Source organism: Scleropages formosus, chromosome 16 (assembly GCF_900964775.1).
Source record: "Scleropages formosus chromosome 16, fSclFor1.1, whole genome shotgun sequence".
Classification (NCBI taxonomy): Eukaryota; Metazoa; Chordata; class Actinopteri; order Osteoglossiformes; family Osteoglossidae; genus Scleropages; species Scleropages formosus.
In genome coordinates, this window is record NC_041821.1 from 22,622,483 (window position 1) to 22,642,210 (window position 19,728).

At 40.9% G+C, this 19,728-nt stretch overlaps 2 protein-coding genes across 6 annotated transcripts in view; one reads left to right on the forward strand and one right to left on the reverse strand.

Annotated features, from left to right (window-relative positions):
- Positions 1-3,625, forward strand: part of sh3pxd2aa (SH3 and PX domains 2Aa) — a 97,210-nt gene extending 93,585 nt beyond the window's left edge. For all 3 annotated transcript variants that reach the window (XM_018750920.2, XM_018750922.2, XM_018750921.2), the window contains one exon: positions 1,654-3,625. In XM_018750920.2, the coding sequence (XP_018606436.1) occupies positions 1,654-3,564 (1,911 nt within the window). In that variant the 3' untranslated portion in view covers positions 3,565-3,625. The remainder of the gene's footprint in view (positions 1-1,653) is intronic.
- A 10,636-nt stretch (positions 3,626-14,261) lies between these two features.
- neurl1aa (neuralized E3 ubiquitin protein ligase 1Aa) overlaps positions 14,262-19,728 on the reverse strand; it is a 72,360-nt gene continuing 66,893 nt past the window's right edge. For 2 of the 3 annotated variants that reach the window (XM_018750703.2, XM_018750704.2), the window contains exons 6-7: positions 17,785-18,018; positions 14,262-17,137 (exon numbers count right to left, since the gene is read on the reverse strand). In XM_018750703.2, the coding sequence (XP_018606219.1) occupies positions 17,070-17,137; positions 17,785-18,018 (302 nt within the window). In that variant the 3' untranslated portion in view covers positions 14,262-17,069. Of the gene's footprint in view, positions 18,019-19,728 lie in introns of all 3 variants that reach the window. The other variant, XM_018750705.2, reaches the window with a different exon arrangement.

A 19,728-nucleotide genomic window follows, 5' to 3' on the forward strand; every position in this document is an offset into this window, starting at 1 on the left:
TCAATAAGAATGTCTACATTACAGCACGGGTTGTGACAGTGATAAAAACCACTCTCACCATTTCTCATTCCCATATTCTTACTACTAGGAATCCGGATTAGGAACCCAGCGGTTAGTCTTTTCTTTTGGCATGTGTTACATATGATTTTGATAACCCAAATATATGCATGCAACAAGAAAATGAATATGAGGGAGAGTAATCAAGATGAATATGTATCAGGCAGTGGCTATGTAATAAAAATAATATTTTGCTATTAAAAAACCGTATACTGGATCCTCAATTGACATAATTAGGACTAAAAGTCTGGCTGTCACTGGAATTGTCCATTTACTGCACTACAAGCAATGAAAACTTAATATAAACCTCTCTTGATTTATTCACAGGCTAGGTTTAATTTGGGGGGGAAAAAAAAAACTTGAGAAAGCTGTAATTCATTAAAAATTTGCTGTAAGACTTACTTTATTCTATTTTCATCAACCACTTATACAATGTAGGGTCTCAGTGTTCCAGAGTCTATTCTGGAAACACTGGGTGTAAGACAGGATACCCCATGGACAGGGTGCCTTTCTGATACAAGATTTTTATTCTATTATCTTTTCTTCACTTGAAACAACATTAAAACATTGAACGATGAACCTCGGTGCAGCAAGTGGTAGGTAAAGAATGCATTAAAAAGTGCTTCACCTTAAATACCAACAGCATGGCTCATTTATGCCTGAGGAGGTCACAAAAGAAAATTACAAAAATGGGACTGATTCATCACATGAGCATGCACAGCTGTCATCAGCATTTGGACATTGTCAGTTTGCAGTCAATAAAGTGTAATAGTAGACACTTACCTCTATTTATTTACTGAGTAGTTTCTGTAAGAGTTTTTAATATGGCTTTTATAAATGGAAGATACTCTGTACATGGGATGCCAGTCCATCGTAGGGTAGCCAGACATGCAGACACTCACACACCTGTTTACTCTCTATGAACAATTTAGAGTGTCCAATTCCCTTGAATTGCATGTCTTTGGACTGTGGAAGGAAACAACTCCACAGATACTGAGTTGGGCTCACACAGAATTAGGTAAACAACTCAGGCGCTGTGAGGTGGTAGTGCTACTCGCTGTGCCACCATGTCACCGCCTGCACAGCATTCTTCATCATGTAATTGATCACTGACTGCCAAGAACACTAGACATGAGCTGGAAACTCTATCAGTATGGAAAACCAGGCTTTGGGGCACCGCTGTAACAACAATTAATACAGTTTCATGTCACTGCTGTGTTTGTGCTCTTTATTGCCATCTAACATAATTATTTGCGGAAGCTCACCTGATGTTTACGCCACAGCAAATACAATAAATAAATAAAATAAAATAAAAAATAAATAAATAGTGAAAATTATTTGTATCTTTAAAAATATCTAACTCAAAGGTTCATAACATGAGGACTCCTGCATACAGTCCATATTTGTCGAGACATTTTGTATCTTAGAATAATGTTGCACTAATTTATAACTGATAAGAATTATATAAAATGAACATGAATGTGATGTAATGAAAGATAATAATAATTTGTTAATCTTTCCTTTTTTTAGCTGTTGCAATGTATGGACAGTCACTGTCCAAATACTGTTAAATTCTGAACATTTTTCTGCTGGTAGGTTATAGAAAAGAATTCAGGTGGATGGTGGTACGTGCAAATTGGAGACATGGAAGGCTGGGCTCCTTGCTCCTACATTGATAAAAGAAAAAAACCTAACCTAAGCAGACGGACCAGCACTCTGACCAGGCCCAAAGTCCCACCTCCTGCTCCACCAGTAAAGAAGCAGGACTCCGAGGAAGCTGTTCCACCCTGCAGTCCAGCCACCAAAGCTGCAGAGTCCCCAAGCAAGCCAGTCTACGAGGAACCCGAGTATGATGTCCCTGCCACTGGGCTTGATTTGGAGGTTGATCTGGATTTGCTGAAGGAAGAGTCTTCCGTGGATGCAAAACTTGAGGACACTACTTTAGAGAGAAACCCGCAGTCTTTCTCCAAGCAGCCCCCAGTATCCCTTCTGCAGAGTGCCACGTTCAAGATTGGGGAGTCTACTGAGGACATTGCTAAAGAGGAGGAGTCCATCTATGAGAATGACGGCTTTAGGCCATACACTGAGGACGTGCCCTCTAGCAAGGAGTCGAGTGGTGACTCTGACTCCTCAAAGACCTCCTTCTCCACAGGCCGCAAACCCACAGGCTCCCGCAGTTTATTGGGAAGTGGAAAAGCCGTGAGAAAAATCCTGCCAGAGTTGAGCAGGGGTCAGTCCCTAACCAAAGCCGAGGAGGCCAGCACCAGGTCTTCCTCTGATGAGTCCACCCGGGGGTCAACCAAGCAGCCTGAGACCAAGAAAGATGTGGAACCAAAAACAGGCCAAAGCCCATCCACCAAACCAAAACCTGTGGTAAGACCCAAACCACTTTTGGCAAAGTCAGAGCCTCAGAGTCCAGAGAAAATGGACATCAGCACCTTGCGACGCCAGCTCCGGCCCACTGGACAACTGAAGCATGGTTTGAAGGCCTCCAGAGGTGAGGACTCAGAAACCGCTTCCGTTGTTTCTTCCGAAGACTCTGTCTCATCCTGGAGCACGTCTGACTTGTCCAGCATCTACTCAAAAGGAAGCAGGGGAGACTCGGATTTTGAAACATCTTTCTACCGTACCACAGACGCCTATGAGAAAGTGCAGGATTCTGAAATCAGCTTCCCGGCAGGGGTCGAGGTCGAGGTGCTGGAGAAGCAGGAGAGCGGCTGGTGGTACGTTCGATGGGGGGACACAGAGGGCTGGGCTCCCACCTACTACCTGGAGCCTCTCCGGGCACAGTCTGACACAGCTGGTTCTGAGTCAGATGGTGTTGCATCCAAGCCAGGGAGCGTGAGCAAGTCCAACAGCCTGGAGAAGAATGAGCAGAGGGTACAGGCCCTCAATAACATAAACCAAAACATGAGGAGGGTCACCCCGCCCATTCCATCCAAGCCGCCAGGGGGCTTTGGCAAACCCACCGGGATGGTCAATGGCTCAGTGAAGATGAGGAACGGGGTGCGGCAGCTTGCTGTGAGGCCCCAGTCTGTGTTTGTGTCAGCACCCGTCAAAGACACCAATGTCCATACAGGTTCCCTCCGGAGGAACGAGTCCCTCAACTCCACTGACCAGCTGAAGTCCGGCACGACCGTGCGCCGCAACTCCTCCTTCAGTGTCGTGCGCCCCCAGGTGGCCGACACTAGGCTGCAGCAACCGGACAAGGTGGGTATGGGCAGCACGGAGACCTTGAGCAGGGTCACCCAGCGCAATGGAATCCCCGTCTCCACAGTGAAACCCAAACCCATAGAGAAATCCCACCTCATACACAACAACCTCAAAGAAGTTTACATCTCCATAGCCGATTACCGTGGAGACGAGGAGACAATGGGTTTTTCTGAGGGAACCAGTTTGGAAGTCCTGGAGCGCAATCCGAACGGATGGTGGTACTGCCAGGTTCTTGATGGCGGACGGCCTCAGAAGGGCTGGGTTCCTTCCAACTATTTGGAAAGGAAAAAGTAACCTTGCATTAATTTGTAACAAACTGTACATTTCTTGTCATGTTGTGGGGTGGGGTGTGGGGGGTGTGTGGGTACCATAAAATTTAAATAAAAAGGACACTTTTAGTGCTGGTTTACTAAATGTACACAAAAGACTTTGAAGAAAGCAGACAAGTTGTTGAAACCACGTGATGAAAAGTGGGGGGAGGGAGGGTCACTGCAGTGTCCTTAAGCTTCGAGAGGATGCTTTAATTGATTGATAAGAAGTAAAAAAGAAAGCAATAGCACCTTTCCAGAGGGTTTAGAAGCTGAGTTCTGCAGGATGACATCACACATCAATGCACAAGTCCTGCCTGCTAGACTATGTTCCGAGTGCCATATGGGTGCCTTTGGATTGCTGTATGGTTGTCTATGGATTTTGTGCTATAGACGTGCTGAAGAGTGCTTTGAATATTAATTATTATTTAAAAAAAAATCAAACAAAAAACCTCCAAATTAAATCCAGTGCCAAAGGCCTTTGAGCATTGAACATCACCAAATTTGTTCAGTTTTGAAATCCAAAGACATTTCAGTTTACTTTAAAAGTTTTTAGCCCAAAGATGGTAATGCAGCAGTTGGGTTAAACACAAGTGCTCAAATCAAAGGACTGAAACGAGCTGAAAATGAGAGCAACTATTACGAAAGGGTGTTTGTTAACTTTGCTTATTGTTTCAGAATGTGTGTTTTATAATTGTGTTGTTTTTTTGGGTTTTTTTTTTTTTCCTTAGAGATGTATTTCTGCTTTAGTCTTGTGACACACAACACACTTTCAGCCTGAAATTTGAAGTTAATCAGGTCCTCGGGCAGATCTGCTGTTTGGGGGTCTATGCAATTTGTTTAACTTGGCAATGTTTATCCCATGTTTTAGAGATATATTAAAAAAAATCACTTGCCGTATTTACACTTTCAAATTAATTATTGATAACAGGCAATGTTAAATTCAGTTTTGGAATAAATCTGCAGAACTTGAAATAAAATCATCTCGTGTCACTAACTAAAGAAAAGTAATGGAGATGATTAAATTGTGTCTCAGATACTTTTTGTAAACAAATCACCAACTGCCCTGCGTTAATCTGAACACTTTGAACAGATTGGTTTACATTGTTAAAAGACACACATATGAGAAAGAAACAACATATTTTGTATATATTGCTGCTTTATGTGTTCAGTTAACACTGCTGTTGCAGTATGATAGGAAATAGTTTACAGAGAACACAGAACTGTACTGGAAATAGGCAATCCCAGGGAAACTGTTGCATAGCATAAAGCCCGAAATGTGATCAAAGCAAAGATGGACTTTGTGACAAAAAAAACACAACCTTTTTGTAACTTGTGCAGTATTTAACTGGTGCATCGGAACATCAAATGTGGAATATTCATTGGAATACCCAAGTGAGGTTTCGGACAAGAAAAGTCAAGGTCGTTGCAGTATTGATACCTGGAAGCACTTGATAGTCATGTCCCTAGACAAGATACCACACATTGTCACAGAGGGCTGATTACACAACAAAATTCTAATATTGCTGGGCAGTATTATGGTTTTTTTTTTTAAATCTTGAGGCAGTGGAATTTATACTCACTTAATTGATTTAACAATTGCAGCTTTGCTATCCAGAAGAATATTAAGGCTATATTTTTTGTAATCTATATTTGGACGCAAAAGTTCACATGATCTCCAGTAAACTGGACTTTGTATTAAATGGAGATAATCTTAATCTCAGAATTTTCCCATTAAAAATAAAGTTATTGAAAGGAAACACCAATGTCGTATTTAGATTATTTCCCCAGTTACCTAATGCGATGCCTTTTCCCAAGGCACAGAATAACTGAATAACTACTTCAAATGGCTGATGTTCAAGACTGCTGAAATATTTTTCTAATGAATAGTGTGAGCTCTGCGTCTGGGTTAAGCACTAACTTTTCATTTTAATTTCTGCTGGACAGTATTAAATATAGTATTAGGAAAAGTACAGTACCTGCTAGATAGCAGTTATATCCTTTATTGCTGACAGTAGTTTTGTTGTGTGATTACACGTGAACAATAATGATGAATGAAGTGGCTCATTTTTGTAATTTAATGCACTTTAGAATGTTTTTTTTTTTCAAAATCTTGAGTGCATTACTTAAAGATGCAGTATATAATTTGTCAAAATCAAAACATTATTTATTTAATAAACATTTATTTATAGTAATTTAATGACTTTTTAAAACCTGTAATACATGTAACACTGTCTCTCACAAGAGTAGTTTTTTTGTGCATTTAGTGCAGTAAAGTGTAGTTGTTTTACTTTTGGGCTGAGATACAATGTCCCTTTTCTTCCAGTGTAAAAACGAAACAGTCTTGCAGATTACTAACTGCATACAGTAATGGTGAGATAAGACGCATTGCTGCCTCGTGCTGCTGTGAATCTAGACACTCATATAATTCAGGGATTGTTTGAAATTGTTTCTATTATTCAGGTCACAGTGTCATCAGATTGGTTGAGAATAAGGGAATCTCTTTGTCACTTCTTTACTTTATAGGAATCATTACTTTAATCTTTGCTAAAATTCTGCCACCTCTTGTGAATGACAGCTGTTACTGCAACGCTTTTAATTTTTGTCATGTTGCACCCATAGAAAAAGAAACAAAACAAAACAAAGGTATCAAATTAACTGTGCATTAACATTGTCATATCTTAATGCAGCTAATTATTTTTGGAATATTCACTTTTTCCCACCTGAAATACCAAATTACTATTGTAATGCTGTATACTGCAACTTTAGCAATAATGGACACTTCCTATGTCATTATTGGGCTTTATTTAATGCCTGATTATGTATTTATTTATTTTTTATGGTTTTTTTTCTTTTAAATTGATGGACAATCATTCAAAAATCTCTACCAGCAATTCTTTAAAAATTGTTATGAAATACAATTTTTAAATTTCAACTTGATTTAAGTCTACAGTTAATCTTAAAAAATCAGCCAGTGTTTTAATTTGGCATTTTACCATACTAGAGTTAAATGTGAATTATAAAAAAAACAGATCAATAATAGTCTAGGTTGTGCAGTCAACACAGATACTTCCACTACTGAAAATTGCAGACAGCCATAAAATTTTACACAGGATTGTCCCTAAATGGCAGTTTTAGCTGTAAAGTACAATTTACTTATTAATAATAACAATAAAACCTTTCATCATTAATTATTGTTCCCTCTCCGTCCTTATTCCTCCTGACGAAGGCATTATATAAACGTGTTAAATCACTCCAACGTTTAGTACAGCACGTATTAATGGTAATTGCTTTTTTAATTAAAAAATCACTGCTTTTTGCTTAAAAAAATCACAAGGGAATTGAAATAATATCTTTGCTATTCTTTCCTTAATATTTAGTGGTTTAGTTATACTATTTTACGTTTTTCTTGTGTTTCAGTTTTGATAGATTTGAGTAGTTTTCTCATAAGTATAATAATATTGTTTTGCTTCTTTTTCAGTATATATCTTTGACATAACCCATAAATGATGAGGAAATGTGCAATAGAAAGGCTTCTTACCAAAATCTATGACATTGTCATAGAAATGTTTCAATCAGCGCTAAAATTTCCCCATCTGAGATGAACAAAGATATCTGCAAAAATTTTAATGCAATTTTGCTTTTACACAGAAATGCTGAAAGTGTCATTCTGTTGAAAACATAATCGCGTTGTATCCAGCCAAGACCATAAATCTAAGTGTATTACTTCATTTTTATGCATTGAAGTATTGGAACTTTCTTCTTGTCTTTTGAGAGCTAATGCAAACTCATGGTCTCAGACGTTTGGCATTTTAATCACTGCACAAAGAGCATCCTGGGACATGAATGGAAGAAAACCTTAAAAAAAAAAAAATAGTAAGGCCTGTTATCTGACTGCACCGTTATTTAAAGGATACCCCTGCAGTCGTCAAGTGAACCACAGCTAACACTCTATTAAATAATCATTGACCGCATTGTATTGGGATTCCCAGAGTTTTGCTTTTCCGTTTTTCCTACTGCAAAAAAATCAGGTAGTTATTCATTTGTGCATGTCATTCTGAAAACTGCCATACATTTCTCCAAATATCTATAAGGAATTGTTACGCAAGGCATAGTCCTACTCTACACCCTGCTCTTATGTGTCCATAATAAATGTGATGCCTGTCGTATGTCATCGTAAAAATGAGGTGATCTCAGTATACGAGGCAGTTGACTTAATTAGGTGATCCGTTTAGTGCGTTGTGTAGTGTGCAGGGATCTTGGGATTTTGGATTTAGCCTCCATATTGTACCACTGACATGGTGGCTGTGTCATAATTTCCATATTTGGCAAAGCGGCCGCAGACTGTGACACCCTGCCCTGAACAATGAGTATTCTGCTAACAGCGGTGTCACGACAGGGGCGCCCCTTCGCACCATTCATTCGTACCGTCTTCCTGCAGGTGTGTGGTGGAAGTGTCCCCGACGCACGCTACTGGGCTTTCTCTGTGTTCCCTACAGAGCGGCACCACTGACAGCCTCATGTCACCTTTGAAATCGCTTTCTGGCTCTGGTTTAGGAGTGCTGTTTACACTCTCTGCCCACAGGGCTGAAATAACAGAGCAACACGTGTAAAGAAAGAGAGACTCTCCCAGTCTACTTTTGGGAAGTCTAGCAGTCCAAACAATGGCAGGTACTCTGCTTTTAGTCCTTTTTTAAAACTATTTGGAAATCCTCTCAAGTAAGACATAGAACAGGGTTGGCACTACACATCGTTCATCTTCTGTCTGGGCTTTTCTCTTTTTCACTGTGCTTTGATCGATACCTCTCTTTGTGTGTGTCTTTCTGTGCACGTCTCTCTCTACTTACTACTGTTTGTATGATTTAAGTGATGTGTGGCTTACATGGCTGATTCCTCACTTGCATTCAGCTTCGTTACAGCTCAGCTCTGTGTTGCCTCTAAGTGTGACCCATGGTGTCTTCTCCTTGTGATGCGTGTGCAATTTCAGTGTCCAAGTATGAGACAGGGGGGTCTGAGGGTGTGCAGTGATGGTCCGTGTACTGGTGTGTCAGGATAAGGGCAAAGTGAGGTGGTTTCTGGGCATGGCTTGATGATGTTTGGAGACTTACAGATGCTTATTTACAACGTGATGTACGTTGCACACGTGTGTATATATATATATATATATATATATATGTGTGTGTGTAATATAAACACACCAACTACTTGATTTGGTTATGGAGCAAAACACTTCATATTTGAAGTGGAAGTGTGTGATTTTACATTTCAGAGTACTTTTGAGAATAGCTTTGTGGCTGTGCTGCTAAAAGGTCTGAAATGATTCATAATTGAAATGAGCAGCTATAAAAAGTTGCTGAGTGTAATCTAAAATTTCTTAAAGTTTATTTTTCAGGTTTCTGGCATTTGGGGGGAAATAGCTTCGTATTAATGCTTATGAAATAATGCTCAATCGGGTAGTTTATACTTGGGAAAGTTTATAGACTTCCCAGAAAAACCAAGCTGTTGTGGAAAGGCAAGAGGAGAAGGATTGCTGCATGTGTGTGTGAGCGTGAGTGTGTCAGGTGGTGGAAGGCTGGGGTGGGTTTTTGCAGGTCTTTGAAAGTGGCTTCAGAGGGCTTTTGGGAAATGGCAGATAGAGTCTAGCAAGACGGAAGCAGGTTTACAAAGAGCAGCGCTGCTGGGTCTAGGAGTTTGATTCCATGGCACTGGGCACCATGAGCTATACTTGAAAGTGGAGCAGTGGTAAATGAGTAATACCGTGTGTGAAGTTGTGGTAAGGGTGGTAAGTGTGGTAAGGGTGGGGCAGGCGGCCTTCACATCGGCGCTGTGCTTGAGCTCTGTCACTTTTCAACTTTCTGTCCTAATTGTCTCTGCATGGCTGAAGGATGAAAAATCACTGCATTTTCTCTGAATGTTTCTGAACATGTATACGTGTCACACAGAATAAGGTGAGATGTGGACATAATTAGAAAAACTAAGAAAATGTATTACCTTAAAGCAGCACAGCAGGTGTCTTTAAAAAAAATAGTAATTATAATGTTGAGGCAATCAGAGGCTGTATATTCACTCCAAGTTCAGGCTATTAGTGTGACTTTAAAACAGGGTGTAAACTCAAACTCTAAACCAAAGTCAAAAGTCAGAATGTGGTTTTTGTTCATCTTAGAATGAAGGCAACAAACCCAGTAAATGTTCTTTTTCCCAGCATAATGGTTCCATAACATCATGCTACATAACCCAAAATGGACCAAATATGGTGCTAAAATTTTTCTTTGTATTTTTTTTTTCCTCAATTATCTTTATGCAGAAACAATGGGCAGCTCCCGTTTACAAAGAAGTACATGGGATTTTTAAGATATGTTGTTGTAAATCTCTTGTTTTAATTTAGCAGGCTTTGAGTGCAGGAAAAAAATACCTGAAAACACTGTAAGTACTTTTTGATACCAAGGGTTTATTGGACTCTTTGTGGTATTGTACCAGTTGTGCTTGAAATTGATGATATTTTGGACAGTGGCCTGGAAATAACATGGATCAGAACCCTGTAGGTACTTTTTTCTAAACCGGATGCTGCCCTTTTACACTTCATTTTTGGAAATGTTTTTTGTTTTGTTTTTGGTTCTTTTTTTGTACCTTGTTCCTGTTTACATTGTATCTTGCCTTGCCCTTAAGAAAAACACTATAAAATGCATTATCTTTATCTAACTTCTTTTGTCCTCCTTTCCTAACACGATGCATATAGTATGTTTTAATAACTACAGTTTTTGACTTTGTTTTATTGGCTGTTCGTGGGGCACAGTCTACCGTAATGTGGAGCGTAAAGACGAGCGTCGATGGCGGCCAGTGACGAGGAGTGTCGCGTGCGCACGGCGGGAGGATCAGGCGGGAAGCACGTGACCCCGCACCGCGCGCTGCCAGAAGTGGCTGTACCCGTCCTCGTCCTTAGCGCCTCAGGCACGGCTTCCAACACTTTGTGTCGCCCTGCTCAAATTTGTTGGCGAAATACCTTGCATTGTTCATTCTATTATTAATAAGACAAAGGAAGACTGCGAAATTTTAATACTTTTACGCAATTCTCAAGTTTCTTTCTTTGTCAAGACCGTACAGAAACGTGTACAACGTAGCGGCGTCAGTTACTGAAATGTACTCATTTACACTTACCTAACGCTTTTCTCCAAAGGCAGAGCCACTAACTTAATACAGCATGTGACAGTCAAGGCTAGGGGCTCGAACCTGTGATCTTCTTGGGTCCAGAAGCAGCAGTTCTAACCAGTAGTACACAGCCATCTGAGCTAGTGACACACCAGGCTGAACGGTACCGTGTTTTGGGCCCGCGCCGTGGGAACCGGGTCCCTTGTTCACGCTGAGCTGCTCGGACGCCGCACTAAACGTCCGCTCTTCAGCACGGGAGCCCGAGCCCCGGCGCGCGCCGCCCTCCCTACCTGCTGCGGGTCCTTCTCGTCTACGCGCCGTCTCGTTTTGAGCAGAGCTTCCGCGTTCCGTGGCGGTCTGACGTGCAGAAGTGAAGAACGATGCTCCAGTTTTGCGGCACCATCTTTGACAGTTAGAGAACAGCTGGGGCAGCAGGTGAGGTAGTGGTAGCCCTGACTCTACGGATAGAGTAAGAATACCCCGCTGTACGAATGGCTAAAGCACTGGGAAGCTAAATAACCTCACGTTGTAGAAACCCCTTTTTTTTTCGGCTTTTGTTGGCGTCATATGAGGTACGACCACCAGGTGGCAGTATGTGACCTCACAAAAATCGCACCTAGTAGCTCATTTACCTGCGTTAATGGCTATCTTAGTGCCAGCACTCCAATTAATGTTGTTTATATTTCCTTCGATACAGAAGGCTAACAAAGGACATTTGTTTTATTTGGCTCCTTTTTTTTTTTTTAAAATGTCGCTCGAGCCTTAGTAGCTGAGGTCAAGTGAGTGTTGGCCGGTTGTTGGTGCAAAGACAGGTATACGAGTGGTTGCAGGGGTAGAGTACAGGGACCCTGTTCTCTCCAGTGGCACATCTGCGCTTTGTCTTCCTTTTGTGCTACTTATTGACCTCTGTTCCAGTTTCTGTACGACAGACATGTGTAATGCTAACATTAAGGTCACTCTCTTGCTCACTTAAGCGCTACCCCTCATCAGGGTTGTGGCGGTCTGGAGCCTATCCCACAATCACTGGGAGCCATTATGGGGGAGTACATCCTGGATGGGATTCCAGTTCTTTGCAGGGTCCACACATGCTCTCACTTGGCTATACGACATTAATTAAACAATTTTAGAGGCATTATGGAATTGCAAAATTATTTGTAAGAATTTTTTTCCCCTGATTTGCTGTGGTGTGTTAAATTTACCTTAAAAGTTCTCCCAAATACTCTGATTGATCCACATTAATGTGGTTAAAAACAGCACCGTGACATTAGAAAATACATAAGGCATCATGCGCCTTGTAGCTCTGTGATTTTCTGTTCTCCACAGTTGATTGACCTCATCACAGCATGTTTTAGATGGAGAAGAGATGTTTATATAAACCCATCTTTGCTTTTTACACAATATATTCTGAGGAATTACAAGAATTTGTATAGAAACATATCAAAGACTAAGGAAACTATGAGACATCTAAGTTACACTGAAAAGCAGCTACACGGGAAGCATAACACGTTGAATACCATTTATCAAATTGTGAGATACAGGAGAGATACATATGACAAGCAATGCTTGCAATGTCTGAGTTTCTAAATGAATGTAAGATACCCACCAAAAGTTTGAAGGAGGCCCATCAGCTAATACCCATATCAGAGATTCAGTGCTTGCAAAAACTGATGTGTGATTTGATGTAGACCATGATGGTAAAACACTGAAAATTAATTCAAAATTTAGAAAAGTTTCAGTCAGGGATGACATTAATGTTATTAGGGTATTATTTTAAACTCTTTCCTCTATCTTGTATGTTGCATGAGAAATCCAAAGGAGTCTTCAGATGCAGGTTATAGAGATGGATGTGTAACGGTACTGGCAGCCATCTGGGTGGAGTTGTTGGGCCAGATGAGTAAAGTGAAGTGCTTTTTTAACCTCTTTTGAAATTGTGAGAGATTAATCATGATCAAACAGCTTTTTGGAAGAAGTAACTCGACAAAAGAGAAAGCAGAAAAAAGACTTGGAAACATGTCCGAAAAGTTTATTGACAGTCACAATCATCTGACTCCCACAGTGAACAAAAATTACAAACTGACCACTTAGAACTAGTTTTAAATAAACAAGAACATTGCAGTGTTTTTTTTTTTTTTTTTTTTTTTTCCTCTCAGTTGTAATACAAATTCATGAATAAAGGTATTCTTCTCAGCCTGGCTTTACCTGCTCTCCTCTTCGTGGGAATCAACAGCAAACAGGGCATCTGGGCTGAGAAGCAGGAATCTGCCAAACTCACGCTGTAATCCAGCAGCCAGGGGCTTCACATGCCAACCAAGGAGCTTTCGTCAGTCTCTAGAGTCCATGTACCAATGATTCGCGACAAAAGATACAGGTAGGGAGCAGAAATCGGTCTCACAACACCGCCCACCTCTAAAGTAAAGTATGAAGCACTCTCTTCTACTGATAATTTTTTATAATCAGAGTATGAACCATTCTTCTTATTAATCGTATCTCATCCTAAGCAAATTTTAGCACTGGACCATGTATACAGCTGGGTATTCTTACTGGGGTACATCAGAGCAAGTACCTCAATCAAAGCTACTGCATTAGGAGTAGAATTCAAACCTGTAAGCTTCAGATGAAAAGGTATCACAACTACTGTAGTTCCTGCTACTGTAACAGGACATTTGTTTCTCATAATCTTAACTTGGTGTCCTTCATCACAGTCTGTTAACACATTTTGATATTTTATTGAAAAAGCTTCTGATACCACATTTCAGTAGGTGTAGATGTAGTCTGGTGTAATTCTTGACAGTGTCCCAAAGCACGATGTTATTGTGCATCTGAAACACTACGTGACGCACCTTCTCATTGAAACGGTCATTCGGCGGCGAGGAAGAATGAAGTCCATGCACAGCCATAGCGGACAGCTCTGTCCCATTCTGCTCTTTGCCAAAGGCTCAAAGGTGCCAAACCCAGACTTGTAAAGGATCTCGGCGCATGCTGGTGTTCACTCCTCCTCAGCCTGCTTCAACAGCCTTACTGACACCACTGTTTAGATAATGAGTTAAGTTCACCTGTCATTCCAGGTGTAGAACAACTGATAACTGAAAAGTAAACAGAAAAGCAAGCAAGATGCTCCGGACCAAAACAATCCAGGTTTCCACACCCATCATTTAGATACAATTTATTCAAGCGTAAAATTTGACCACTTTATCTGAATCTACAGAATTTTCATACAATTTAAGTCATTTTGACATCTAGCTCTGTGTGAACTGTGCCAGTTTGTCAGTGGCAAAATAAATAATCATATTTTACAGGAAATAATAGATGAAAGTCAAAAATATCAGCTTCACTACTGAAAAATTTGGTCAAAAACATAAGGATAAAAACCCCATAATATTACATGATACAATTCCAGCTACCAAGGGAACACCTTTTTAAATGGTATCATAATGTACAATCAGGAGTTCAATAAAGTGACACTAAGCATCTTAGGAATCTGACTTATTAATTTAACATAAAACACAAAAATAATAAGGTTTTATTGAAAAGGGTTGAAACAAGGTCTACATTTAAAAAAAATGAAGTTCTTAGGATATACGTCTTGAGAAACGCACCAATAATTAATTTCTATCCTTCACTAATGTCAAACGGTATCAAAGCGACAAAGCATCTGGACTGGAGAGGTACGAATGCGAATGGAAATGTTCACGCACACCTGTGCTCTGCTGTTTTACAGAACTCGCAAAAGCACTAAACAGTACTTGCTCTTTTGCTGTTTATATATACACACACACATACACTGTATATATACACTCACACACTTAGCAGCTATATTATTTTGTAACGAATAAATTGTGACAAAAAATAAAACCACAGCACAATTAGAGCCTAAGGAAGCTTTCTCAAGTCATACAAACGTGACTAAATGCTTTTCTCCTACTGTACCTACAATTAGGGGTTTAATCGTCTAAAGTAGCATAAATTAACATTCAGTCAGGAATAAACACTTGAAAGAAAGGCGTGTATCTTTAAACACAGCATATGCAAATGAGTGTGTGTGTATGTGAATCTTAGCATTTGCTTCAATGGAGACACAGCAAACACTTTAGCAGCAAAAATTCAAGCCTCAGTTCTTAATTATATAATTTACATAATCTGTCCAGGTATCCCTTTAAAATAGTCCATACTGACAGGGCGAGAGATTATAATATTGCTCTTTTTGTGACTTTAATTGTTAGAAAGGCAGGTGAAGACATTAAAAAATAAATAGGTACCATTATCTATCTAACATATCACAACATATTATGAGTCTAGAGAAATCCAGAGTACAGATATTTGGAATGTGGAAAAACAATGGTCACTACCTGCTTATTATTTTACATTACAGTAAATATCTCCAAATTTCAGAAGCCTCATTCATGAATTCCATTGCTTTTAACATCAAGTTTGACCACTTGATTGTTCATTTTAATTTTTACAGAATGAATCCATATATAATACAATTTCATCTATGCTTTTGAAAATGGTCCGAATGTACATTGTTTATACTGGCATTTGTTTTTTCCAAATTGGACGCCACAGCCTCTATGTCCCAGTCCGGTGAGGACACTTCATTAAGAAATGAGCACCACACGTGGCCACTTGAACATTATGAAGAATACTGAAAATGAGACCAGAGTGAAGTTTTTTTTTTTTTTTCTTTTTTTTTTAGCTGAATGTTAGAGGTGTTTCTGGAGGAGAATGATTAATTTTTATTCCTTTGAAACCATTTTGAAACTACTGGGTTTCTGTGTGGACAGTTATCATACATTCACTTCTGATTATCAAAAGCCCTGCTGCATCACAAATTTATTTCCAAAAATATGATTCATGTATGGTTCTGGGCCATTTTCAAATATGTACATCGTCCTACAAATATAAAGTACATTTTTCATGGAAATATATTATGCAGAATTCTCCCCCACTATTAAATACAGTCTATCCCTTAAAGAATTACAAAACACAAGCAATCTAATTCTAAAATCAGTATAATGCTCTTCAGGGGACTTTCCAGCATCTCTCTCAGGTTACTATGAAATGAAGGGACTTCGACTAACGTTTTCTATTAGAAGAAAGGTGCAAGTTACATGAGTAAAGTTAGTCCTGCGATGTGTAAATGAGTGACCAGAAGGTCTAAGCTAAACTTGCCATTTAAACTGATCAATCTTCCCTAGAGATGCAGCGCAAAACAAGACGTTTCCGACACGGGTTTGTACCTGCACTTGTAATACCCGGTCACGTAGTTGTCATTCCTTTCCACGCACCATCACTTCCCGCTGAAATGCACACATATGTAAGGATGATACGCTGAAGCCAGTGCTGCCTGCATGTTTTCAACACAATGAGTAGGAGCAGCAGTGATATGCAGGATGACTCCTGCGGATGCCCCTGCTTGCGAAAGCGGCCGTGTTTTTATTCCCACTACCTTTACAGTCACAGTACTTAAGGTGAACACAGAGTACCCAGAACGAGTGGGCTGAGAGCGCAGATCCTGTACAGAACTGAGCAGTGAAATAACACTCCTGAAAAGAAAGGCTTATTTATTAACATGCTGTCATGTGATTATTATCTTCTTGACTAACTTGTACCTTTCGGCCTTTCTTCACTGTAACCCTCTTCTCTTCCTTACAGCAGGTCGCAGTTACACTAGACTACGGCATTTTTGGTATTTGGGGAATGGGCATGAATACAACCGATAAAAAAACACCCTCCATTGACAAAAATGGCCTCTTCCCATTTGTTAAGGCTTGAGGCGGACTGGCATGGCTTCTGTCTCCTGGTAAACAGCATGCGCACAACTACATTCGCGCTGTTCACTGGGATCCCAGATTTGACACTGGTTTGGGTCGGATACTGTTAGGTCTGCGCTCATCCGCTTCATGGCCGTATCTCATAGTGCACTGGCTCGTCCCAGCAAGTGTGCAGCTCTGATCTTGGTCACTGTGGTTCAGGACTCGGTCGTTATAGCAAAACACTGAAGAGCTCAGAAGCAGGAGATCCATCTCAACCACTGCAAAGTGCCGTACTGGGATCGCAATTTTCCATTATATTCTGTGCAGCCGCACGCGCGTTTCTGTGTGTAACTGGATGAGACCCCACGACCCCATGAGACAGGGCACACAGGGCACAACACACTGACACATTAGAGCAGAAGTGACCCACTGGACGTGCGATCACCACAGCACTGACACTACAGCTGTTTGCCAGTATGGGTTAACAGCGTGGCAAGGTGTCCAAAGAGCGAAAGGATGGAAAGTTCTGCCGTCGTCACTTGTTACGCAGAGCGAGCGCTCACTGCTGACGAAGTGCGGCGACGTCAAATGGCTAGAATGTCGTTTCCAGATGCCGTTCTCTTCCGGCGACTCGTACAGGTTCGTGAAAACATAGCGCACCTGCAGAGGGAGAGATCACTTCCTTATTTTTCTTGAGCGCAGCAAATCCAACAGAATCACTGCTGGCGACTGTCACCATTTCTGTTTGGAGTATAAGGTCCTCAGAGATTTCCGTTTCGTTTTGTGTAGCACAGACAGAAGTTGTGCAGCAGGATCATTTCCACATGCACATCTCTAAAGCTGACTTTAGGACGTGTATCTAGATTCAGCTGGAACGTCTACCTAAACTTAGACTAAACCCGCGCTCCTCTCCTCTGCCACACTCACTCAGACACAGAACATTTAGAGAAGAGCTCATACTTTCCATTTTAGAGAGAGACTCCAAAGTGACAAAAAGGGAACCTTCTCCACTGTTGGACTTGATTGTCCAAGACTTCCTGAATCGCTGGCGGTGGCAAAGCTTTTTGTGAAAAAGATAACTGCTGTTTACCGCCAAGTTCTCCTAAGCTGAAACACGGTGCCTTGCAGAATCTGTGTGAAATGAAATGGACCTCGGCATACTAACGAACCTCACACGTTCATGAACAAGGAACTGCCCCAACGTGGATCGTACCATGGTGCACCACAGAAAAAATTCCCTGATATTTTTTCCTCCTCTGCGCCTACGATTTCACGAGGCCCCGCATCCCTGGCCACTCCTTACGTACTGCGGTAAGTCTTTATAATGTCCTTGATGGTCCTCCTGCATATGGGGCAGCAGGCATTGGCCATTTTCTTCAGTTTGAGGCCACAGGTGTAGCACAGACACATGTGCCCACAAGCGTAGATCACAGTGTCCACCATGTTCTCATAGCAGATGGAGCACTCGTCACTCCAGGATCCAGAGCCCGATGGGAAGGTGGGCGATTTGGGGAGGCTGATGGGTGAGCTTGGAGTCGTCCCTGCGGTATAAGAGCATGTTGTTAACTTTGGGTAGTTCGTACAGTCTTAAGACCTACACACTCACCCCTCAAGTGAATGGGGTGGTGCATTCTGTGAAACTACGGTTACACAAAGTCCTGTCGTGAGGGGATCAAATTACCAATATATTTTAGGAGGGGGGGGGGGGAAACATCAGGTTCCCATATCAAAAATGTGTCGGATAAAATTAAGATACCAAAATAAAAGGTATTTTTTTTTATGTATGACACTGATAACATCAACATATTTTAGGAATATTTATATAAAATTATGTAAATCTGTCACTGATTATCCTAATTATTATAGCTGGTAACACAAACTGTGCAGGACAGTGGAAGACTTCTGGACCACCACGGACCATGAGAAACGTTTCCACTGGAGTGCCAGAGTGGACACACAAGGTGCGAGTGTAGTATCAGAGCTGCTTCATTCATTCTCTTCCTTCGTCATATTCAATTCCCTGTGCTTTTCCTTCTCCACTTTCTTTTCTTTTTTCTTTAATTTTCTTCTCATGTCACGAACAAAACACCTTGGACAATGTGTCGGCACCAATTAAAAATTCCGAACTTGACGTTTTCAAAAATTGTAAAAACAGTAGAGCCACCTAAATCGGTACTTGCAATAATATCTTTCTACTTCTCTCCACATTTAATGTTCTCAATGAGTTCTAGTTTCTCTTGTGATATTATATCCTTTCTTTCAACTTATCCTTCTCTGCCCTCGCAACCATTTAGAAGACATTTTTATAATTTTTCTCAGATGTTTATGACAATATCACAAGATCACTCACTGTGTTACGGCACAGAAGAAACTGTAATGTTTCACACTGGATGATCACCTGATTTCAAGATCAAGACTTATTTACGATAGTGTCAGGGTATTCACACACACACACACACACACACACACACACACACACACACACACACACTGAAGCCGTTTGTCCTGAGCAGGGTCATGCCGAGCCGGAGCCTAACCCAGCAACACAAGGCATAAGGCTGGAGGGGGAGGGGACACACCCAGTATGGGATGCCAGTCCGTCGCAAGGCACCTCAAGCGGGACTCGAACCCCAGACCCACCAGAGAGCAGGACCTGTCCAAGCCACTGCACCACCGTGCCCCCTCAACTAAAAACAGAATTAATATTTATACAATTTATTTCCAAATATTAACATTGAAACAACTATATTAGCTGTGTTAGGGTCACCATAATTATTGCTGTGTTTGGGTGAGACTGTCAATGTGAAAGGAAGTGGACAGCTGGTAGCGTAGTGGGCAGAGTTGCTACCTTTGGATCTAAAGGTCGTAGGACTGAATCTCATCTACTGCTCTAGTACCTTTGAGCAAGGTACTTACCATAAAATGCTCCAATAAAATTACCCAGCTGTACTGATGATTAAATCTTTAAAGGTAGTGTAACATGGTAAGTCACTTTGGCAAAAAGTATCAGCTAAGTAAATAAATGTAAGAGGGAGTATATACAGTACACTAGTGCCTCACATAACAGAGTCCTGTACAGTGAAACATTGTTATAATGGCTTCTCGATATAATCGAGTGATAATTGTTGCTGAAACGTCTCTGTCCAGTGTACTGTTTATGTGCGCTTGTGAGGTGGACCCTGAACCATGGCAACCCTAGACAAGTGGTTATTAATAATGAGTGAATGAAAGTATGGTGCAGGAGGACATGG